At 37.2% G+C, this 20,507-nt stretch overlaps 2 protein-coding genes across 3 annotated transcripts in view; one reads left to right on the forward strand and one right to left on the reverse strand.

The window, feature by feature from the left end:
* The first annotated feature begins 556 nt into the window (after positions 1-556).
* LOC149821976 (protein LSD1-like) lies at positions 557-6,415 on the forward strand. Of its 2 annotated transcripts, none has more exons than XM_089980871.1 (6): positions 557-752; positions 1,633-1,784; positions 2,337-2,438; positions 3,877-3,990; positions 5,097-5,206; positions 6,111-6,415. In XM_089980871.1, exons 2-6 carry the CDS (start codon positions 1,727-1,729, stop codon positions 6,138-6,140), a joined length of 414 nt encoding a protein of 137 aa, XP_089836997.1. In that variant the 5' UTR covers positions 557-752; positions 1,633-1,726; the 3' UTR covers positions 6,141-6,415. The 2 variants fall into 2 exon arrangements, with proteins under 2 accessions (XP_089836997.1, XP_089836996.1); XM_089980870.1 differs by lacking the exon at positions 557-752 and adding an exon at positions 979-1,063.
* Positions 6,416-7,846: 1,431 nt separating this feature from the next.
* The window catches only part of LOC149821977 (3-hydroxyisobutyryl-CoA hydrolase 1-like), a 28,645-nt gene continuing 15,984 nt past the window's right edge, over positions 7,847-20,507 (reverse strand). Inside the window, exons 7-14 of the mRNA XM_089981468.1 lie at positions 20,400-20,484; positions 18,156-18,241; positions 17,753-17,874; positions 17,151-17,211; positions 16,922-17,020; positions 8,833-8,934; positions 8,703-8,744; positions 7,847-8,395 (exon numbers count right to left, since the gene is read on the reverse strand). Of these exons, the coding sequence (XP_089837594.1) occupies positions 8,258-8,395; positions 8,703-8,744; positions 8,833-8,934; positions 16,922-17,020; positions 17,151-17,211; positions 17,753-17,874; positions 18,156-18,241; positions 20,400-20,484 (735 nt within the window). The 3' untranslated portion in view covers positions 7,847-8,257. The remainder of the gene's footprint in view (positions 8,396-8,702; positions 8,745-8,832; positions 8,935-16,921; positions 17,021-17,150; positions 17,212-17,752; positions 17,875-18,155; positions 18,242-20,399; positions 20,485-20,507) is intronic.

Below are 20,507 nucleotides of genomic sequence, written 5' to 3' on the forward strand. Positions count from 1 at the left end.
AGCATTTATATATCCAAAAAATATAAATTCATATTTTTTCTCAAATTACCTTAATTTTAAACATTTTTTGGTGTTTGAATATAATTTGAGAATCTTAAATGATGGTTAGTTTTTTACGGAAAATAATCATACGGACCTTGCAAAAAATGATACCTTCGAGGACTCCGCTTGTCACGTCATATGCAGTGATAGCATGATTAGCTTAGTTAAAAAAATGCATGTTTGGTTTCTCCCGTTATGATGGAATTTGGACAAGAAGATTCATCTAGAACCCAGTTTTCCAAATTTGTATGGTAGATTTACTTTCCTACTGGTGTTTAAACATGGCAAGTGATGTGGTTCGGCTATGACCTATATGTGATTAGGCTGTTTGAGAACGTGGTGCTCATTCCCCCACTCATTGTTTGGCCAGAGTGCCAATCTTATACATTTTTTTGTCCTGTTTTCTTATGAATAACTCTAAAAGGGTAGTTTGGTCATTATCTTATATCAGGATTGGGTTACGTATTTTGATATTATCTTGTTATTTATGAGATAAAAAAAAGGCCAAGAAGAGAAAAGACTCGGGTTGGTCTCTCTCTCTCTCTCTCTCTTGTTTTGTTGAGAAATAACACGAGCATGAGAAAACAAGAGGCAAACCCAAGTGGGTACTTTGCCTGCCTCCTACGTTTGTCAAATTATCCACGTCGGGATCTCATCCCCTTGACTGAACTTCAACTGCAAGCCTGTAAAGGTTGCAACTTTTATCCATGGTAAGAAGTGATTCTTGGTCTTTCTACTCAAATTTACAGATAATCATACTATTTGTTCACTCTTTTTTATGTGTCTCTTTTTATTATGATTAGCTCCAATCGGACCAATCCTTCCTCAAAAAGACAAACTTGAGTGTTGGGCTTCGATTTTTTTTCTTTTTTATTCCCCTCCCCGCCTCAAGTTTTTGCATATATATGCTAGTTCCATATGCAAATGGGAGACGTGGGTTCTCAGCCCTCTTGAGCCTGCAGAACCTTCACATTTGCATGGCATCAACTGCTGTGCACAGTGGAAGCACAACTGCACAAGGGTACATTAGTTATTTAAATTTTCTTATATATATATATATATATATATATATATATATATATATATATATATATATATATATATATATATATATATATAGAGAGAGAGAGAGAGAGAGAGAGAGAGAGAGAGAGAGAGAGAGAGAGAGCGTTTTGTCTGAATTTCTCTGTCCATGTAATTTTCTTTCCTTTGTAATATTTAGATTGGATGGCCATTGTTATAGAGAATTGGAATATCCAATTTATTGGGACTATTCTAGAAGTGTTGATTTTTCTAGGAGTTCAGTTGGGTAATAGAATTGGAAGGAATGTAGCCACTTATCACTTTATTGGTCTTTTCTCCCCCTCTTATTTGTTGTTGTTATTGTTCTGCTTTGGAGCTCAAGTTGGTTCCTACATTGGTTTCATGTAAAGGTCTTGTTGGCTTTCCAGTCTTTATGAATAAATCTTCTGCACTTGCAAGTTGTTACTAAGAATTCTGCACCACAGAAGCACAAGGAGGATTAATATCCCACTATGGGGTTGGTGTGGGGCTCTTTTGATCTTTAATGATCTCTGCTTCTTTATGCAGGCTGCATATACAATGGAAGATTTGGGTTTGCAACTAGCTTAGGCGTGCAAGAATTTGATTTTGCCGGGAAGGAGACTAACTGCAATTCGAAGCAATGCCGGTGCCTCTTGCACCATACCCATCGCCCCCAGTGCCGTTTACCCCTCCAAATGGTAAACATGGTTCATCATTTCCGCGCGTTATTTACATGAGTTTGACATCAATTGCCATCTAAAATGATGAATTTCTGGGATATTTATCTTGCATCATCTGCTTGGTTGGATCTATCTATAAATGGTTCTACTGCCTGGATATATTTTGTGGTTGTGGTTTGCCTGATGGACCATGAAGTTGTCATGATGAATTTATGGTCTGTTTATCTCCTATCATCCATTTGGTTGGTTGTATTTTACAAATTGTTTTGCTGTAGGGATACATTTTGTGGTTGTGGTATGTCAGATGGACCATGAAGTTGTCTAAGCTAAGGTTTATATTGGTGGTTCTGCTTTTCAGATTTTCTTGAGCTACTAAGCTGGGACCACCATGTTGGATTTACTTTGAATTTCGTTACTAAATTTTCTTTTTTGCTCCTGTTTCACTATTGGTTACTCGTGTTCATGTTTCTTTGCGATGATTTTCTGGTTACACCATAATCTTTATATACGAAATATCTTAATGAAATCAATTTTTTAATTAGCTCCCTTCATGATCTGCTCACTTCTTAGGTGTACAGAGCCAATTAGTATGTTCGGGCTGTCGGAATCTTCTTCTCTATCCGCTCGGAGTATCATCTGTGTGCTGTGCAGTTACAGCAGTCCCACCACCTGGTCTGTTCAACAATTCACTTTGCTGCTTTACTTTGAAATCTTAACCACTCAACATAAAAGGCTATTGTGCACATTTATAGCTTTAATTGTATTTTCTCGTCTGCTGAAGTTTTAGCCACAAGTAATCATGATATTTTTAGGGGAAATGAACTGCTGAGCATAGTGGTAAAACTCTTGCTGCTTGCATCTTGTGGGCCATATGCGTATTGGTCTATTCAGGTTGATTTTATGAATCTTATAGCTGCTGGATTTGCATCAGATATCTGCTGCATAGATGTGAAAGTTCTAATAGTACTACAAATCTGCTCTACAAAGAGAATCTTTTCTCATATGCTTGAGATAAAAAATTTCAAAATTTGATCTGTATCTTCAATCTTATTAGTTTTCTAATTTGATTAAAATTTTAAATTAAAAAGTATCTTCCTCAACTAAAACAAAAAAAAAACAGAAGTGGCTCTGATGTGAGACCAGTAAGAAGACAAGCACGTGCTTGTTTTTGCTTGAAATACAGAGCTTCTCCAAAATTATAATAATAATACATTTAGGTTCAGGAACTTCAAAGTCTGTGTAGATCTGTTCTATAAAATACTTTTTGATAGTAAATAATAAATATTTCAAGGGAACATTTAATCCATAAGAAGCCAAAATTTAGGAGAGCATAGGGATAAAACACTGTACAAACTATGTTAGAGAAGATTCCAATGAATATGGCTATGTGCACTGCGTATCTAGACACGTTAGAGCCTCATCATGAGTATGTTTGTCGGTTACTGTGGATATTGATGAATGCTAGAGTATAAAAACATGTAAACCAAATAATTTTGGAGAACTGTTTCTTAGTGGGTCGAACGCTTCCTAAAGATTCGATGAGAATGGTTGTATACCTAAACCACAACTAGTAGACTTGGTATGCCTCCCAACGAGAGCCCTGTAACTTTATGGACTTGTTTCTCATAAATTCTGTCTTTGGTGGATGAACTTATCATTTCTTGTTACTATCTGTAAATTTGCTTTTAGCACAAGATATGTACTAAGATATTGAAGTATAATCATCATTTAAGAGTTCTTTACAGATGACAACATGAGCTTGAAAGCTTGCAGTGGAAGTTTGATAATGGATGTCACGGAATGTTATCCTTTCCTTTTGTGTGCTTGTCACCCTTCTATGTCCTTAGTGAAGATGATAAAGTGCAGCTAGGGATGTTAAAATTCTGCCAAAATTACTGTGGAGGGCAATCCACTAAAGGAGCAGTGCATGTGATTTATCCCAGTTCTTGAATTGGTGAAATTGCTGTAATAAGTGATCATTGAATTTCTTTATTAAGATATTATCTTTTATCTTTAGAAATATCTGAAAGTTGCCAAGTTTTCCTTAAGTTAATCTCTATCCTTAAATTTATCTCTATCAAAGAATAATGTCTTATAGCTTTTGCAACAGGCACTGAAATGGCTCAATTGGTCTGTGGTGGCTGCCATACTCTCTTGATGTACATTCGTGGGGCAACAAGTGTGCAGTGCTCTTGTTGTCATACTATTAACCTTGCTCTTGAAGGTAAAGAGATGATCATGAACTAATTTGTCGTTCTATTAAAAGATGAACAAGGTTCTCATTCACAAAGCTGGAAGCCCATGCAACTTTTCCTGTCCAGTGGTTCATTCAATTGCATGATATTTTATGGTCGACCTTCATTCAAGTGAAATTCGAGTTATATAATGGGTCGGCCCTGCTGCATGCAAGGATAATCACAAACAGCTTTGTAGGATATGCAATGTTAAACAATCCTAATGTCACAAAGATTGTCTATATCTACTTCCACCATCATTTACAGCAGTTTGATTTATTCAAATGCAATTGAAATAAATCATCAGCAATCCAGAGTGTGATTTGCCATCAACTTAGTGCCAGACTGTCAAGGACTAGGAATCTTGTTTTGTTCATCTATCTGTTGTTTATGAAACTTCCAAAACCTTAATTAGCTTTCTTTCATAAAAAGATGAAAATTTAAAATATTATGCCTGAAAGAATTGCATCATCTTTTTTTTTTGCTTTCTGATAGCTGGAAAATATAGCTTATGAACTACGAGCATATCTTTTATATACAACCACATTCTGACTATTGAAGATGGCATCTAGATTGTGTTTGCTCAGATCTACATTCTATTTCCATTATGAGTCATGAAAGAAAATTTTAATGTCCAATTTTAGCTTCTTTAACCACTGTGAATGTCAACAAATATTGAAAATATATAAGGTTTTTATACCTTCATTAGTTGGTGATGTAATTTGATGTTGAATGTCTGCAGTTTTGCACCATAGATGTAGCTCCCTGTATGGAAATACTTCCAGACTGCTGTGACTGACAGCCGCTATGAGCATAATTTCTCTCAAAAAGCTCTAGAGCTCCTGTATGCATTTTTACTTCTTGCATAATCAGACAATCAAATAACCAGTGCATTATTAGAGAGAGACCTCATTTATGAGATCAGCTTGTATAACCTCTTCTGAACCAATAGGATGAAATGTTCTAATGGTACTTGTAAGATGGTTGTGTTTAGATGTGCTTACTCAATATGTAACATTTATTCTTTACACCTAAAGTCAACAACAAAAATGATGCAACTAGTCTATTGCTCAAGGTTGTCTTATTTCTTTTGCAGCTAATCAGGTTGCACATGTGAACTGTGCAAACTGCCAAATGTTGCTGATGTATCAATACGGAGCACGGTCTGTGAAATGTGCAGTTTGCAGCTTCGTGACTTCAATTGGGGTCAGTGTGCTTGGAAACTGCAGCTTTCCTCTATTTCCTGATATTATCATCAAATATTTGAAGTTGATGAATGGCTTTATGTTCCATGTAATCAGTAATGGGTACCTTCTATTCGAGAGGAGAAATGGTTATTGGACATGCAGATGCCAATGCCTAGCATCTAAACATAGGGTTGCCATCAGCATGCAGTATTACTATGATAGGCATTATTTGTGTGCAGATATTTTCATTTCTTTTACATGTTATGTTTCTATTTCATCTAGATGGATAGGAATCACCCAACTTAAAAATGCCAGGATGTCCATGATCTCTTGCTTTAGAACACAGCTTTATTTTGACTTGTTCTATAGAGATTAGGAATTCTCATGTTTTAGAATATGAAAAATAATCATGGATGTATAAAAAAACGAACACTCTGGTTTTTCTTTTTGGTCGATGCTATCTTTGTATTCATCTAAGGTAATAGGAAAGTCTTCAGATATCAAACTAAAGATAATTAATATCAAAATTGATTTTCATAAGAGCCATAGCTGAACCCTGTGACAATATCTAACATAAATTCTGCGTCTCTGTCTGCTTACTTACAAGACAAGAAAAAGTCATAACAGATTCCTGTGATGGACTCCGTACTGATAGAAGTGATTGTGCTGTCTTTGAGAATTAAACTACTAAAATCTAATCATAATGTCCTTTTGGGTGCTTTTGTCTGCTCTAGCCCGTATATTTTACCCATAAGCTGATCACAGGTGAAGCAATGATCTTTTTGTAGTTTCACGTAATAGAACTTTTCAATAATATTATCTTAGCTTTTGTTATCAGAACATCTTTTTATATAGAGATGAATTGATATGTTTAAGTTTTTAACCTCTCCTTTCCTATTTTTCGTTGGGTCTTGTGCACGCAGGCTTCCCCAAGCACAGAACAGAAGGTTTAGCAGCTGAAAAGTACAATTTTGTAGAACGTTTGGTTCTAGAAATGGCTGTTCCTTCTTTATTTTTGGCTATGAAAACGAATAATTGACTTCGTGAAGGCGGTGAAAGGCTCTGTTTTTACCTCATGCACTCTGTAGTTCGAATAAGCAGTTTTGATAGAGTGTGATATATGCAATGTGTTCTGCATCTAGTTAAGAGTGTTCATGTATGATAACTTGGGCCTTTGCCCAGATTAGCTACTATTGAAGACCAGTGAGGAAGGGACGAATCATATAAATCTCTCTCTCTCTCTCTCTCTCTCTCTCTCTCTCTCTCTCTCTCTCTCTCTCTCTCTCTCATCCAATAAAAATAAAATCTTCCCACTTGATTGGTGGCCAGACGATCGAGCATGTTTAAGTCAGGACCAGCTAGAGTCAATTGGTGTCTATTACGTCTTGGGTTAACAATTCCCACCATTACATGAGACTTGGCTGACAAAATTAGAAATTGCAGGAGCCTTTAGGCTCCACAATGAGTAATATTAGCCAGTTCATAATGATTATAAATGTGTATGAAGGTGACCATCATCCAGCTCCTGTCCGCAACTAAGCATCCCAATGTGTAGACAGCAACAGCCAACAGTCCCTCTAGGAAATATACAGGCGCAAAGACACTGCGATAATTAGGGGTGTCAACGGGTCGGGTTTGGTTCAGACCCAGGTGAAACCAAACCTGGCCCCGATTTTTGGGTATGGTATTGGGTCCGGACCCACCATAAGAGAAACCATACCTGGACCCGATAAGAACTACACGAACCAGACCTGGGCTATACCTGGTAAAATAATATTTTTTATCATTTTTGCATTAAAAATTTGCAGGTCTTAATTGAAACTCAGGTTGGACCCAGGTCTGGTATAAATTTTCGCAAACTATACCTGGTTCCATGTATTAATCGGACCTTCGGGTCTAGACTCGGGTCTTATTTATCACCATATCCAGACCCTATAGGGTTTGGTACGGGTCGGGTCCAGGTAAACCAGACCTGTTGACACCCCTACTGATAACCGACAATTCTGCTACTTGTTAAGAGAAAAATATGGGAACAAGAAATATTAATCTTTACAGGAATTGCACTAATGCAACCATGAAAAAACTTATATATGCAAGTGGTTGGAATCGAAGTAGACAAAATTACTTGCATAGGGTGTCTATCAGCATGTAACCATACGGGGCTAGCGCAAAAGAGACCAAAATATTATAGAAACAGAGTGACGTGCTAAATCAAAGCAGAAACTGAGCATTAAGGATTCATGGTGTCAGTAAACTGCGGCTTTCAGATGAAGTAATGAAAATAAGTACAGCAAAATCTGGATAGCAGTGAAGCATTTAACTGAGATTGGGCCTCATAGAGATGCAGATTTGTTTCCTAATATATGACAATGTGGAAAATGACAGTGGGAAGACATCAACAAAGGAAGGAAAGGCACACAAAAGAGAGTAGAGAAAAAGAAAAAGAAAAAGAAACATGGTCCTGACTTGAGCGTGCTCGATCATCTGAGAGACTGATAACCAGCTCGATTGTCAAGATAATGAAGTTGGTAAGATGTATAGCTAAGAGGATACCTGTCGTCCGACATAAATGAGGAAGGCATTTATTTCAATTGTCTTGACAAAGTGAGAAAATGCCACCTATTCTGGCTTATCAAGATCAAATCTGGCACTAGTTTAATTATCTTCAAGAACTTCCATGCCAAGATTGCTATAGCATCATTAAGTTTATTTCAAATGTTTACAAACAAGAAATCATCATTGCAGTTCAATATCAGTTCCACAATTTCAGAGTGGTGCCTGTTCCTGAAAGGACTGTTCGTGAAAATGGAAATGAAGCACTTGTTTTTCTGCAAGTTATCAAAGGAAGGCAGATATAAGGCATTACACTAGACGAAAGTTTCCTAAGCAACATATTCCAAAAAAGGTTTCATCTGAGCGCACAATAGAGTTACATTAGTTATTGACTTGTTGCCATAACAAGCCATTTGCCAAATATCTGGTGATGCCAAGGTAACAAACTTATTCATATCCTGTTACAGAATTGGCCAGTTGAACCAGTGTCACAAAGCTTACAAGGCAACTAACATGCTCAGAGTTTTGAAGCAGCAGATATGATAGCTCTAGGCCTAGAATAAAACTCCAGCTCTTTCCATTCTTCATCATCAACTTTTGAGAAATAGTCATTCACAATCTCTTCGCTTACTAATTCTAATTTTGACGGATGCCACTGCACAACAAATTAAAGAAAAAAGAAAACACAACCACCAGCTAACTCAGAGTTTCAAATGTTATAGACTGACATTACCACTAAAGTTTTAGAAGCATGGGCCCAACTCAGAAAAACAGCACTCGCATATCACACTTTGTTTCAACTTTCAAGTTTGTCCAAGTTTGAAGAGTTGCTATGCTAGTGGGCCATCAATCCAGACCGAGGATGAGTCAGGCTCAGATTGCTGAAACTCTGTCTGATCATTGGGCTGCTAAATGCAAGGAAGTACATTAACAAATTAAAAGAAAAAGAACTAAGACCAAACCTTGGGATTCTTGTCTTTGTCAACAAGTATAGCCCTGCAACCCTGAATAAGATGAAAAGCACTTTGTTCAGAGTTTTAAGATACAGGGGGATGGAATTGAAAAGCCATGTTATAAATACACGTAACCCACCTCAAAAAAATCACTGCTGTGTTCTTTTCGCAGTATGTGACAAACAATTCTGTATTCACGACTCAGGCACTGATCAATGCTTTCAAGCCTTCCCTCCCTGATCTGGTGCATAAAGGGCATAATTAAAATGACGGAACAGGAAAACCAACTTCCGTTAATGAACTTCTCAAAAGAGGGAAGCCACAAGAATACTTCCAACAATTTGAAGATAACAACAAATACTGATTTTTTTCCCTTGTAAATTGCAAGGGTTCAAAAAGAAAGTAGAAGAATGGTGGAATGCTCTGGTTGAACGTGGTTGAGCAGATCTCTGCATCTGACAAAAACCACAGAGCTGGATCGTTACGTTGCACTATCATAATTGAGGGGTATCGGGTTCCAATCCCAACAGGGATTTTCCTCCTGCTTGACTATCAAAAAGAAAAACTAATTTTTTATAAATAAGAACTAGGAATTTCCCATATAAGAATAATGAGATGCATGATTCAGCAAATGTGACAGTACAGCCATAAAGATTTATAAACCAAAATTAGTGGCCCATACTTCATACTGCTACTAGTATGAGCAGAAGCAGCTTAGGACTTAGGAGGTGAAACTAGCCACATTAGTGTGACGGCATTAAGTTCTAACGAAAACTATGGCTCATGTTCCAACGCCACACTAAAATGTGCCAAGGGTGATAAACCAGCATGAACATAACAAGCTTAAGAGATGGAAAGTGAACCACAAAGCATCGCCACAAAAATGTCACAAGACAAGAATAAAATATTAAAATAAAAATTAACAGGAATTCAAATCACCCTAAAAATGTACCAAGGAAGACCTACCAGAGTGAACATGACAAATAGAAAGTAGACTAAATAGCTCATCACAAAAAGGCACAACCATGCAAAATTTCAGTTAAAAGCTACTGTTGAAACCAGTTAGTTTAATCATGTTTTTTCCTTTACATCATTCTCAATGTCATTAAGTAATATGAGGGAGAAGTTTTCCCACTATGAAGTTAAGTTGCAAGTGCCACTAAGATGAGGGTTTGTGCAACCTGCCCTAGTTTACATATTCAATAGTCAAAGCTGCTATTGGTACGCCGCAGCAAACTAATGCCTAACAATGTTGAAAAGAAAACCACAGATTATGCTAGACAAGATCTTTTAGCCAGTTACACATGGATTCAATCAAGAGTAAAGACTATATGCAATTAATCATGAAAAAAAACTAAAGTATCAACTCTTAAGCTACACAGACATGGAAGAACAGACCAAAGACATCAGAGAACTAGGATCATTTATTGAATTTGCAACTGTCTTCCAACCTGAAAACACCAATATTTAATCCTAAACACCAAATATATCCTGAATTAGCTATTATTATCCTTCAGCCCAAAATACTTTTAATCAGTATCCAGTAGTAGGTCTCTAAAAAGAAGCTGCAAAACCTTCCTAAAGTAAACTCAAATATTATAATGCAAACATATACCACACAAATACGGGGGTTGAGACAAGGGGACCCCCTTTCTCCTCTTCTCTTCATCATGGTTATGGAAGCCTTTTCGGTGATGCTTTCTAATCCGGAGAGTGAGGGGATCTTTCATGGGTGCAAAGTGTTAGAGTCGGTTTCTATCTCACATCTTTATGTGGATGATATGTTGATTTTTGAGGAAGCAACAGAGGAAAATATGTGGGCATTATGGGTGGTGCACAAATGTTTTTCAGAGATTTCGGGCCTACGTATGAATGAGGAGAAGAGCCAAATGATGGTGTTCAATGACCCCTCCGGGTATTCTCAAAGATTTGCTTTCACTTTATTTAATTGTGAAGTGGGATCTTTACTGATGAAATATTTGGGCCTTCCACTTCACTTGGGGACCTCTAGAGCATCACATTGGAGCATGGTGGAGGATAGAATTTGCCAAAAAAATCAGTCTTGTGCTTTCTGCTTGCTCTCTAGGGTGGTTGGATCAACCTTGTTCGGTTTAACATCTCTTGTTCGGCGATTCACTTTCTACAAATTTTTAAAATCCCAAAAAGGTTGAAAAGCGCATCAATTCTGATGCAGAGCATCCTGAAGATCCAAGCTTTGAAGACAAATTGGATCCAAATCCAATTCCAAAGATTCAATCCAGGATGCGATTCAGGGCAGATCCAATCGTGCAGGACTATCAGGGTCCAATTGGATCTCTGCCAACCCAGACCCATTTTGATTATCATGCTTCAATTTCTGAGATATTTTGCATCTTTCTCAGATATTGTATTTTTATTTTTTCGATTCCATTTTGGCATGTGAAGAATCGTATTAAACATGTTTTTTATTTTTATTTTTATTTTTATTTTTTTATTTTTTTTAGGAACCGGATTCTACGGATCCGAATAGTTCTGGTACCCTGTAGGATTTTTTTGTGGTACTAGAGGGTGTATAGGGTCTAAGGGTAGTTTTTTTTATTTTTCGCATTTTCGCTTCTCTCTTGTGTTGGTGCACGATCTATTTCGCAGTTTATTTGGATCTGGATCGTGATCCATCTTCAAAGGGGGGGTCCTACGTGGCGCCACCTTGGTGTGGTCCATCTTGAACCTCATTCAAATTTTGTTGACCAGTCTAAAGTAAAAAATGAACTGTTGGTGAGTTAATAGCTCTTGGCAAGAACGAGGCTTTGCACGCTCATTTTTTGGCGCAAGGCTTGGGAAGGCACAAGGTCTCTTTATTGTGGCTCTTCCCAAGCAAAGGAGTCTTTAATTAGGGAGGTCGACCAAGGAAAAGGGGGCTTCTTCTTCATTTTAAAAAATCGTGTTTCTTGGTGTAGCTGGTGCTTGAGAAAATCGTGGTGAAGATAGTCTCAGTATTTTGACCGTATCTCCCTAGATACTGGTCCAAATTACGTGATCTTTAACTTGTTGGAAAGCTAAGATCGTTCCCTACAAGTTTGATGTATACCATTTTGTGTGATTCAGTTTGATTAAGCCTCTAAAATACCTAGTAAGTTTTCTGCTGACGGTGTCAAGCCTTTTGGTTGGTGGAAAAGCTCGAGTTTGTGATCTTTGAAAAGATCGACCTTGACGTGGTTGTGTAAGCATTCTTGTTCATGGTGGCTGAAGTTTCATCTGTACTGTTCGTGGTTCATCTTGTGGCATCGGTTGCTTCCCAACGACGACCATTATCAACTCCAATCCGGATATCTCCATCGGTTCTTCGTTTTATTACTTTTGTTACTCTTATTCGCATTTGTGTTGCGATTGTTCTTGATTTACCATTGCTAGACTGTATTGACTCATTTGAGAATTGTGAATACATGCATAGAAAAGTTTTATGTTGAAGTTGTATCATTTGATCCTAAGTTATTTCAGATTATTGATGTGTGTGAATGATCTCGGATTCTTTCAAAAAGACCAAATCGTTGTTCCGTGATAGCAGAAAAGTCGCTGTTAAAACATCCGTGTCGGACTCATTTCTGAACGGATTTTCGTGTTCTTTAGCTTCCTAGAAATCTGAGACAATTGTCTACAACTTTGTAGTTGAGACCTCTTTGAGATTCGTCCGTTTGAACCTCTGAATTTGTCTGTCAAGGCGTCGGACTGATAGAAGTCCATTATTTCATTTTTGTTACAGAACGTTTGAAATAGTGTTCGGTATTTTGCCGTTATCTAAAGTTTCCCTGCATGAAATTTAGAATTTTTCAATTCTGTGAAAAGCTAAGATCGAAACCTACAACTTTCATGTTTGAAGATTTTGTTGACTCATTGTCGTTGTGCTCCAAAAATATCAAGTTCTGCTGTTATCTAATATTTGAATTTTTATTCCTGCAATAATTTTTCTATATCATTCCGGATATTCAAAAATTCGTAGAGGATTGTAGAAACATCGAAAAATTACAATCTTTAGTGTTCTGGAAAGGTTAAATCTGACATTCCTTTCGTCAGTTGTGAGTTTTTGCAAACTCCAATGTTTGAGGGGTCAAAAATCACTTCAAACAATCTGTCCCTAAAATACGATAATCGGAGTTGGACTTGTTTAGCAGTCTCGGTGTCGAGTCCGTGGAGCGGACGTTCCTGCCCCGAATATGGTGTGTTCGGATTCGTTGAAAAGCTATGCGAGTTGCACACCACTTTCATTTGGACTGCCCCTGTTGAAACAGAGAGCATAGACCCCGTAAATCTGTTTTCCAAAATTCTGTTCGGACTCTGCATCGTGTAAGCTTTCGCGTGCGTTTGGATCCGTTTGGATCCTGAATCGTGGATCGGTGTGTACCGAGTCCACACCGTACCATTGCATCATTTTGTTATCAGAGCGAGGGTTGTTGGATTTTTCAATCCAACACGATTCTCAGTATTGTGGGAGGTCAAAAAAAATTTTAGGATCCTTGCGCCATGTTTGGGCAAACATGTTATAGGAGTTATAGCGAGTATAAGCCTGAAATGAAATATGTGACCTTAAGTATAGAAGTCAAAATTTGTGGTATAAAATCGAAGATATAAGTTGTAGGACGAAAGATTTTACCAGAGAGCGAGAGAGAGCATCTCAACGAAGTCAGCGCGGTTCACGAGGAATGCGTAAGACATATTATTATTACTCTAATGAAGAATTTGAGTCAGAACAGGATATGAAAGCTCGAAATCTGCAAAGTCAACTTTGCGCTTAGCAAATGCGAATTGCAGGGATACAATCGAAGCTTTATGAACTGGAATTAGAGGAAGAGTTTCGTCACAGATCGGATCTGCTTCAATCCTTGAGGGCGTATGGGTGGTCCGACTCTGTTTGTGGGTCTGATACACATCAGTACCCGTATGCGGGTAGAAAGAAGGATCTGCCTAGGAGATCTAGTCGGGAGTTCAGTGCTCCAAATCTGAAGGTTCATTATGTAATTTTTTTGCAAAGAGAATGGAGGCAGAGATCTCGTACTTTTGTCTCATCCTTTAGTCCTCGACCCAACCCCACCTTATTTAAATCTGATAATTCTAGGGTTAGGTTTAAGAAAATCTCGTGTGTGAGTTGCGAGGACGAAGAAAATTTGGTTTCTTCTGACTTAGGATCTCAACAATTCGAAGAAGTCATAATGGAAAACGAAGATTGGAATAGAAAAGAAGAGTACCAATGCGAAGAAATTAATCGCACTCTTGTTATTTTCACAAAGGATCCTCCCGAGGAGCCTTTTCGTGAAATGATTGGTGGACCGATTTTCGATGAAGAAATCGAGAAGGAACCCTTACCTGAATTTGAGGATGTTCCTATGAGTGCATTCATTATTGAACCAGTCTTTGAAAAGATGTATGAAGAGATGCCTCACATCTCATCGTTTTGGGAAATAGCACCTCTAGAAGACCCGTTCTATGTCAGTCTTGACAATCCGATCTTTGAGAAATTTTATGATCTCATAGAAGGTACAATTTTGTCTCGAGATACGTTTGACAAGATTGTCAACATTGATCTGTCAAGTCTCATTAGTACAACCATTTTCGAGGATGATGTCAAAATTGAAAAGACTAATCAAAGTATTAGAAATTCTAATGAAATGCATGTCAACGAGCACTTAGATATTGAAAATTCTCTTAGTGCACCATTAGAAAAATTTAAGCCTCATGTGAACCCTAAATGTGATTCGGGTAAAGCTGGAATGACAATCATACATACCCCAAATTTATTTTGGAAATATCAGGATTTAGTTGATAATGTTGATTTTGTATCCTTCATAAATCCTCCTAGTAAGTTTGAATTGTTGCTACATTAATTATCAAAATCTTAGTGCAAAATTTAACATTTTGAATTGCATGATAAATAATCAATTGTTATTCATTATTGACCCAAATTTTGTTATTATCTACACCATGTTGATGCAAGGTAAGATTATTAAATATAATGTCTTAGGTGCTTTTGAGATTCAATTTCATTGTTCTGCTTTGAATTTATCTGAATTGCATTTTATAGAGCATATTGCATTACATTGCATCAAATATTCTTGTCATTCTTATATAGAATTTCTTGCCTTGTTTAGTTCTCTTTTATTTGCCTTGAACAGATTCTGCGCTGATTACATTTTGAATATGTGTAGGGATTATGGAGTAACATTTGAGCAAAAACAGGCTCCGAGGACGAAGCCTTTCGACCCAGGAGGGAATGATGCAGAGCATCCTGAAGATCCGAGCTTTGAAGACGAATTAGATCCAAATCCAATTTCAAAAATCCAATCCAGGGCAGATCTAATCGTGCAAGACTATCCTCAATGTATATCCACTAACTACTTTTTAACATATATTTACATGTTTGAACTGTTAAGGATGGCAACCCACCACAGATTAATTCACGACACTTACAACGTCCCTCCCAAGGCATAAGCGTGACATTCTCAGGGTAATTCCTATCTTGAGACTCTGGAACTCTACCCGCAGTTTCCACATAACACATTAATCTCATACATGCAATCATATCATGCCACATTTATTTCATAACTCAGCAAATATGCATGATCAGGTTTAAGCATCACACTTGAACTTTATAGATTCCTAGGCATGCAAAACAGTGTCTATTCACAATAAACAAAACTAGGATACTTGTGGCACTTGGAATCATATATAAAGATGCCTAAACTAACTAGTATGTGTTTTAATCAACTAAGGAGGAAATTACAAATGTTCACTTGAAACGCTTAAATTCCAAATTCTTAGTTTTACGCAACCTTTGATCTGAAATTAATAAATATCGCGTATTACCAAAATACCTTTAGACTTAACTGTCAAACCCTGACCTCATTCTTTCAGAGTTTGTCATCACATCCCCTACTAATAGATTCAACTCAAGCAGTAGAATCCACGGATTCAAGAATCACATGAATTTGACTTCGGGGTACTTAGCTATGCCTTGCATATTTTGTAGGCATATTAAGGGCAAAATGGTCTTTTTGCTTTTTCAACCATTAACAATGACCTCTATGTCGCCTTTACCTCATGTTACTTTAATATCCACATCCATAATAAAAATTGGACCACTTAGGTCCTCAACTCAACTCTGATTTGGATCCTGGATTCGATATTCTCGATCCAAACCCGCTTGAAATAGTTTGTCTAGATCAAAATCAAGCCGTGTAATCGGATCTGACTTGATTTTTGGGTCCAGACTGGGATCCAAACCTAAATCCAATTTGTAATGGAAAAATAGAGTCTTCGCTACTTCGATTTTTCCACCGCACGTGCACACGTATCTTTATATACCTCACGTGTGCGATCTGTCTCAGTCTAGACTGAGTCGGTTTGACCCATATTGGGTCCGCCTTTGGTCTGGACCAAATCGATCCCCCATTACAAACCCGACTCCGTCTGCTTACTAATCTGGACCCGACTTGATTGCAGATTCAGTATTATAGCATTACTTTTCCAAGAGACGTCTTGATTGCATCTCATCTCAATGACAAAGGTCCTTGTTGGAAATTCGTTTGGCGGGAGTGGATTTTGACAGCTTGGAGGCTCCTATGGATTGAGAGGAATCAGCGTATTTTCAAGCACAAACATTGTGATCTTGAGGGTGTTTATAACCAGTTACATTGGGAAGAAAAGCACAGGGCACACAGCAAATGGCTGGCGGCTTCTACGGACTGGATTGGGGAGTGCCAAACAGTGTAGATGCTAACTGCACAAATTTCACTAGGGCTGTTACATCGTTAAGGATAGGCCAGGGCTGTCTGCAGGTGCTGGCATTTAATTGCTGTTTCACTGGGGCGTCTCTAGTTGCACCTGATCTGGATGGGGCGGCATTTCTTCTATTGGCATTTTGGCTCTGTTTTTCTGTTTATTTTTTAAACTGACCCTGTTTTTGCTTTATTTCCTATTCTGTTGCAGCAAGTGATACCTCATCACTTGCTGCAACACTGTATATCTGATAACTTACTGCTATGATACTGAATCTGATAACTTACTGCTATAATACTGAATTCCTTTCTCTCAAAAAAAAAGATGAGTGATAGTAGGTGCCATGACATGAGTACGGCAGGTATCACAGTTGCTTTTCAAAAGAGTATGAGGGTGTGGCTGTTATAACAAGGTTGTTTTTCAAAAGAAGAGCACAAAAGTGTTGCAAAAGAACCACCCTAGGGGGTGCAAAGAATGCATACTGATCGCAGGGAAATTTTAAGACTCAAGGGCGATGCTTTGTTCAATGACTGAATTGTAGCAGAAAGCCACCCATCTACTCCATTTGAAGTCTCCCCATCCTACAATACCAATAATATGGGATTAAGAAACAGAGTTACAGGTAAGCAAATAAGAGAAGAATAGCAACATGAGTGACTACTAAACCAATGAAGTTCCACGCATATTTAATTTGTTTTAGCATGTACTCACAAGGGAAGATATGATTTCTTCCACTGTTCTTTTTGAAAAACACCTATTGATGGTATCAAGTCTGTAAACACATAAAACTGTCAGCTAGAATCATGGGAAGCCCAAAGTAGAATAAATGCAGTATTCAGAACGGCTTGATTAAGTGAACGTAGCACATGTGTGCCTTGCACTCATCTAAACAGTTAAACACAGAGGATCATCCTCATGATATACCCCAAGAAATTCATCACAGATACAACAGACAGAACACGTGTTCTTTTTAAGAAATTTTGTATCAGAAAAAGTATAACATATGCCATATAAGTTTTAGACTGTCATCATGAGACACAAGAATTAGCACTCTAAGCTTGCAGTACATGGGGGAAAAGATCCAGAAACGGGGTAAACATGTTGTTAACAAAAACAATATAGATAAGAGATATAAATGCATAGATTTGTATTTCACTTTGCACCAAAAGAACAAACCCCGTCATACAATTAGTCTGAAAATTTTAGAGTAACGGGATAGATGGATTCACACAATGTAATCATGCAACACATGGTAGAGGACATAACTAATGGATATACTTTCGATCATATGAACTGAGCTGTCAGAATCTTACCTATGAAAATAACTATCCCTTTTCAGAGGTATTCTTTCTGAAAACCTATCAATGATTGCACTGATAACAAGTGGATCAGATGTATCCACCTCATAAAGCACTTTTTCCAGCAAAGGCAATTTCTGTAAACAATAAGATGAGAATTAGCAAAGGAATTATCAGTTCCAGAATCACCAACTAGAGCACATATCTAAAAACAATGGAATCATATGAAACAAATAATATATCTGTCTTCTGAATGGTATGAAAAGTCAATCATGAGCTTGAATACAAAGAAATGGAAACATTGAATGAACACTAGTACATGAGCATACCAGCTAGCAAAGCTTTGGCAAGCACCCATTATGAATAAATAAAATCTAAATAAATGAAAACTTGGAACTCGCCACAGGGAAAAAAATACCACAGATGGGACAAAATGAGTTGCAAGACCACATGCAAGCAGATCAGCACCATCAAGCCTTGCACCAGTAAGACAAATATATTCTCCTGAATAAAAATGATAAAAAAATAAAAGAATATGAAGATTCAATTTAAGAGATACAGTATCCAGAAAGAGGAATCTAGCATTGTGAGAATAATTTGACAATAGAACACATAATATAAGTCAATATTGTACAAATCAGACTATTTTTATATGGATAAATAGGAAAGAAGTGACCCAGTCACATCAATAGGTTGTTTGATACTTCTCTATTAGTTGTTCCTGCTAAAAAAATCATTAAAATATCAGGACCTGCTTGAATTCAATCAAGTGCAAAAGAAACCCATCTCAATCCAATCAGGAGAGTCACTTTTTCAAAAGTCCTCGAGTACCCTCAAGCTTCCTAACCACGTAGGTAGAATGCTTTTGTAGATAGTCCGACAGAACTAAGTCAATTTTAATCCACTCTAGAAAGTGTTCAACTGAAGAGTGTTACTAACTGTAGAGAACCTTATACTGCTCTCCATTATTTTTAGAGTATATGTACATGAAAAACTGACTTCCTCTGCGTGACTGCTCGTCCGCTCATTCGATGTAGTAACGTCCTTCGACGTTACTGTACTTCCTATATACATATATGTGTGTGTGTATCACTACGATATGTTTACCGGAGTATGAACCAAGATTTTCATGGGTTTTTTCCGCTGCCTTGGTCTTCTGCAAACAGAGTTTAGCAATTCTTTCATGTTCGTTTTAAGGCACCCGATACAGGGTTGTATTAGCCTCTTTTGACTAGTGATGGTGATTTTCTATCAAGGTTTTCCAACTGATGGTAGATTTCCTTCAAGTTTCATGAAGTATAACAAAGGTTTCAGGACTGATACCTAGGATAGTAGACACTAGACACTTACACATTTCTTATTTCTGGTACTGTAATAATAGTGAATCTGACATATTACCCTAATTATGAATGATGACTGGGTGTTTTCACCCAAGGCTCCTTCAATATTTGTAAGATCATGGGGCGTAGAATGAACCAAAACTAAGGCTCTGAATTATTGCTAGCCATTCCATTAATATTCATCCTTTTCTATTGCTGGACCAGAGGAGAAGGCACATTTATATTTTTCATGCTATATGGAGACATATCACATAAACAATTAGTTTGCTTTGAAACAAAATCAAGTCAAATGTCTTTCAACTATGAGCGTATGACCACCACCTTGTTCTTTTTCCTATACAAAATGGGGATAAAGATGATCACGTTTCAATGAACCGCTGGTTAAGATAGCCAGCTACAGCAAACTTAAGGAATTTATAGTCACTTTCAACCACACAGCTTGTTACACGGACACAGAAACAGGCATGAATATTTCTATGTTAAAGCACAAAATCATGACTAAGAATTCCTTTTCAGAGCCAAGCTCAGAGATGGTCTGCCATTAGGATTTGAACCCATGACCATTTTGCCCCTGGCTAAAGATGACATGACTCCGCTAATCTAGGAATCATATTCAACCGCAACTTTAAGACATCATAAATAGTAAAGCTGACTAAAAGTGCATTGCTTAGATATTTGTCCTACATGTCAATTTGAGCCATAAATATTTGTCATGCTTTTAAAAAAAAAATAACATCACAATTTCCTTATCTTTTTGGCATATCCTGGCTGCTGTTTTTTTTATGTTTGGGTCCATAAGAGCTATAGAAAACCTATATAATAAACATACTTCAGATTTGCTATACTGTGTCTGACATAACACTTGTATGGAAAGAAAAAAGGCTGTCCATGCGATACATCTCACTGTAATTCAACTGTAATCCACTACAATGACTGTGAATTTAAAATCAACTTTCATTCACCTATTTATACAGTAGGCCATTGATGTTATATGTATTGGCATATGCCAATTGATATTCTCATCATGTTAGAATTACTCAATGTCCACCATGAGGGATAAAACTGATACAGTTGATGATAAATTATCATTTTCATAAGCTGATATTCTCATCATTTTATACATCTTTCTGTAAAAAATCCAAATCCATGTATTGTGTCTGTATCGTGTCTGCATACATAACCATGTGCATGTGACATAACCATATAACAAGTTGAAGTGATTATACACCAACAAAAAATTTCATGCACAAACAAAGATATACAGTCATGTTGCTGTTTGCAAAGTCAAAATCACACAAGATGCTATTAGGTTCAGGAAGTACCAAAGAAACCAGGGAGCCTGGACAAAAAATGAGAAGCACCTACATCAGGGAACAGACCTAATGTTGTTTCTGGCATTGCAAACACCTGCACAAAAGTTGGCCCATTAA

The sequence above is a fragment of the Nuphar pumila genome, chromosome 11 (assembly GCF_984573655.1).
Source record: "Nuphar pumila chromosome 11, dmNupPumi1.hap1.1, whole genome shotgun sequence".
Lineage (NCBI taxonomy): Eukaryota > Viridiplantae > Streptophyta > Magnoliopsida > Nymphaeales > Nymphaeaceae > Nuphar > Nuphar pumila.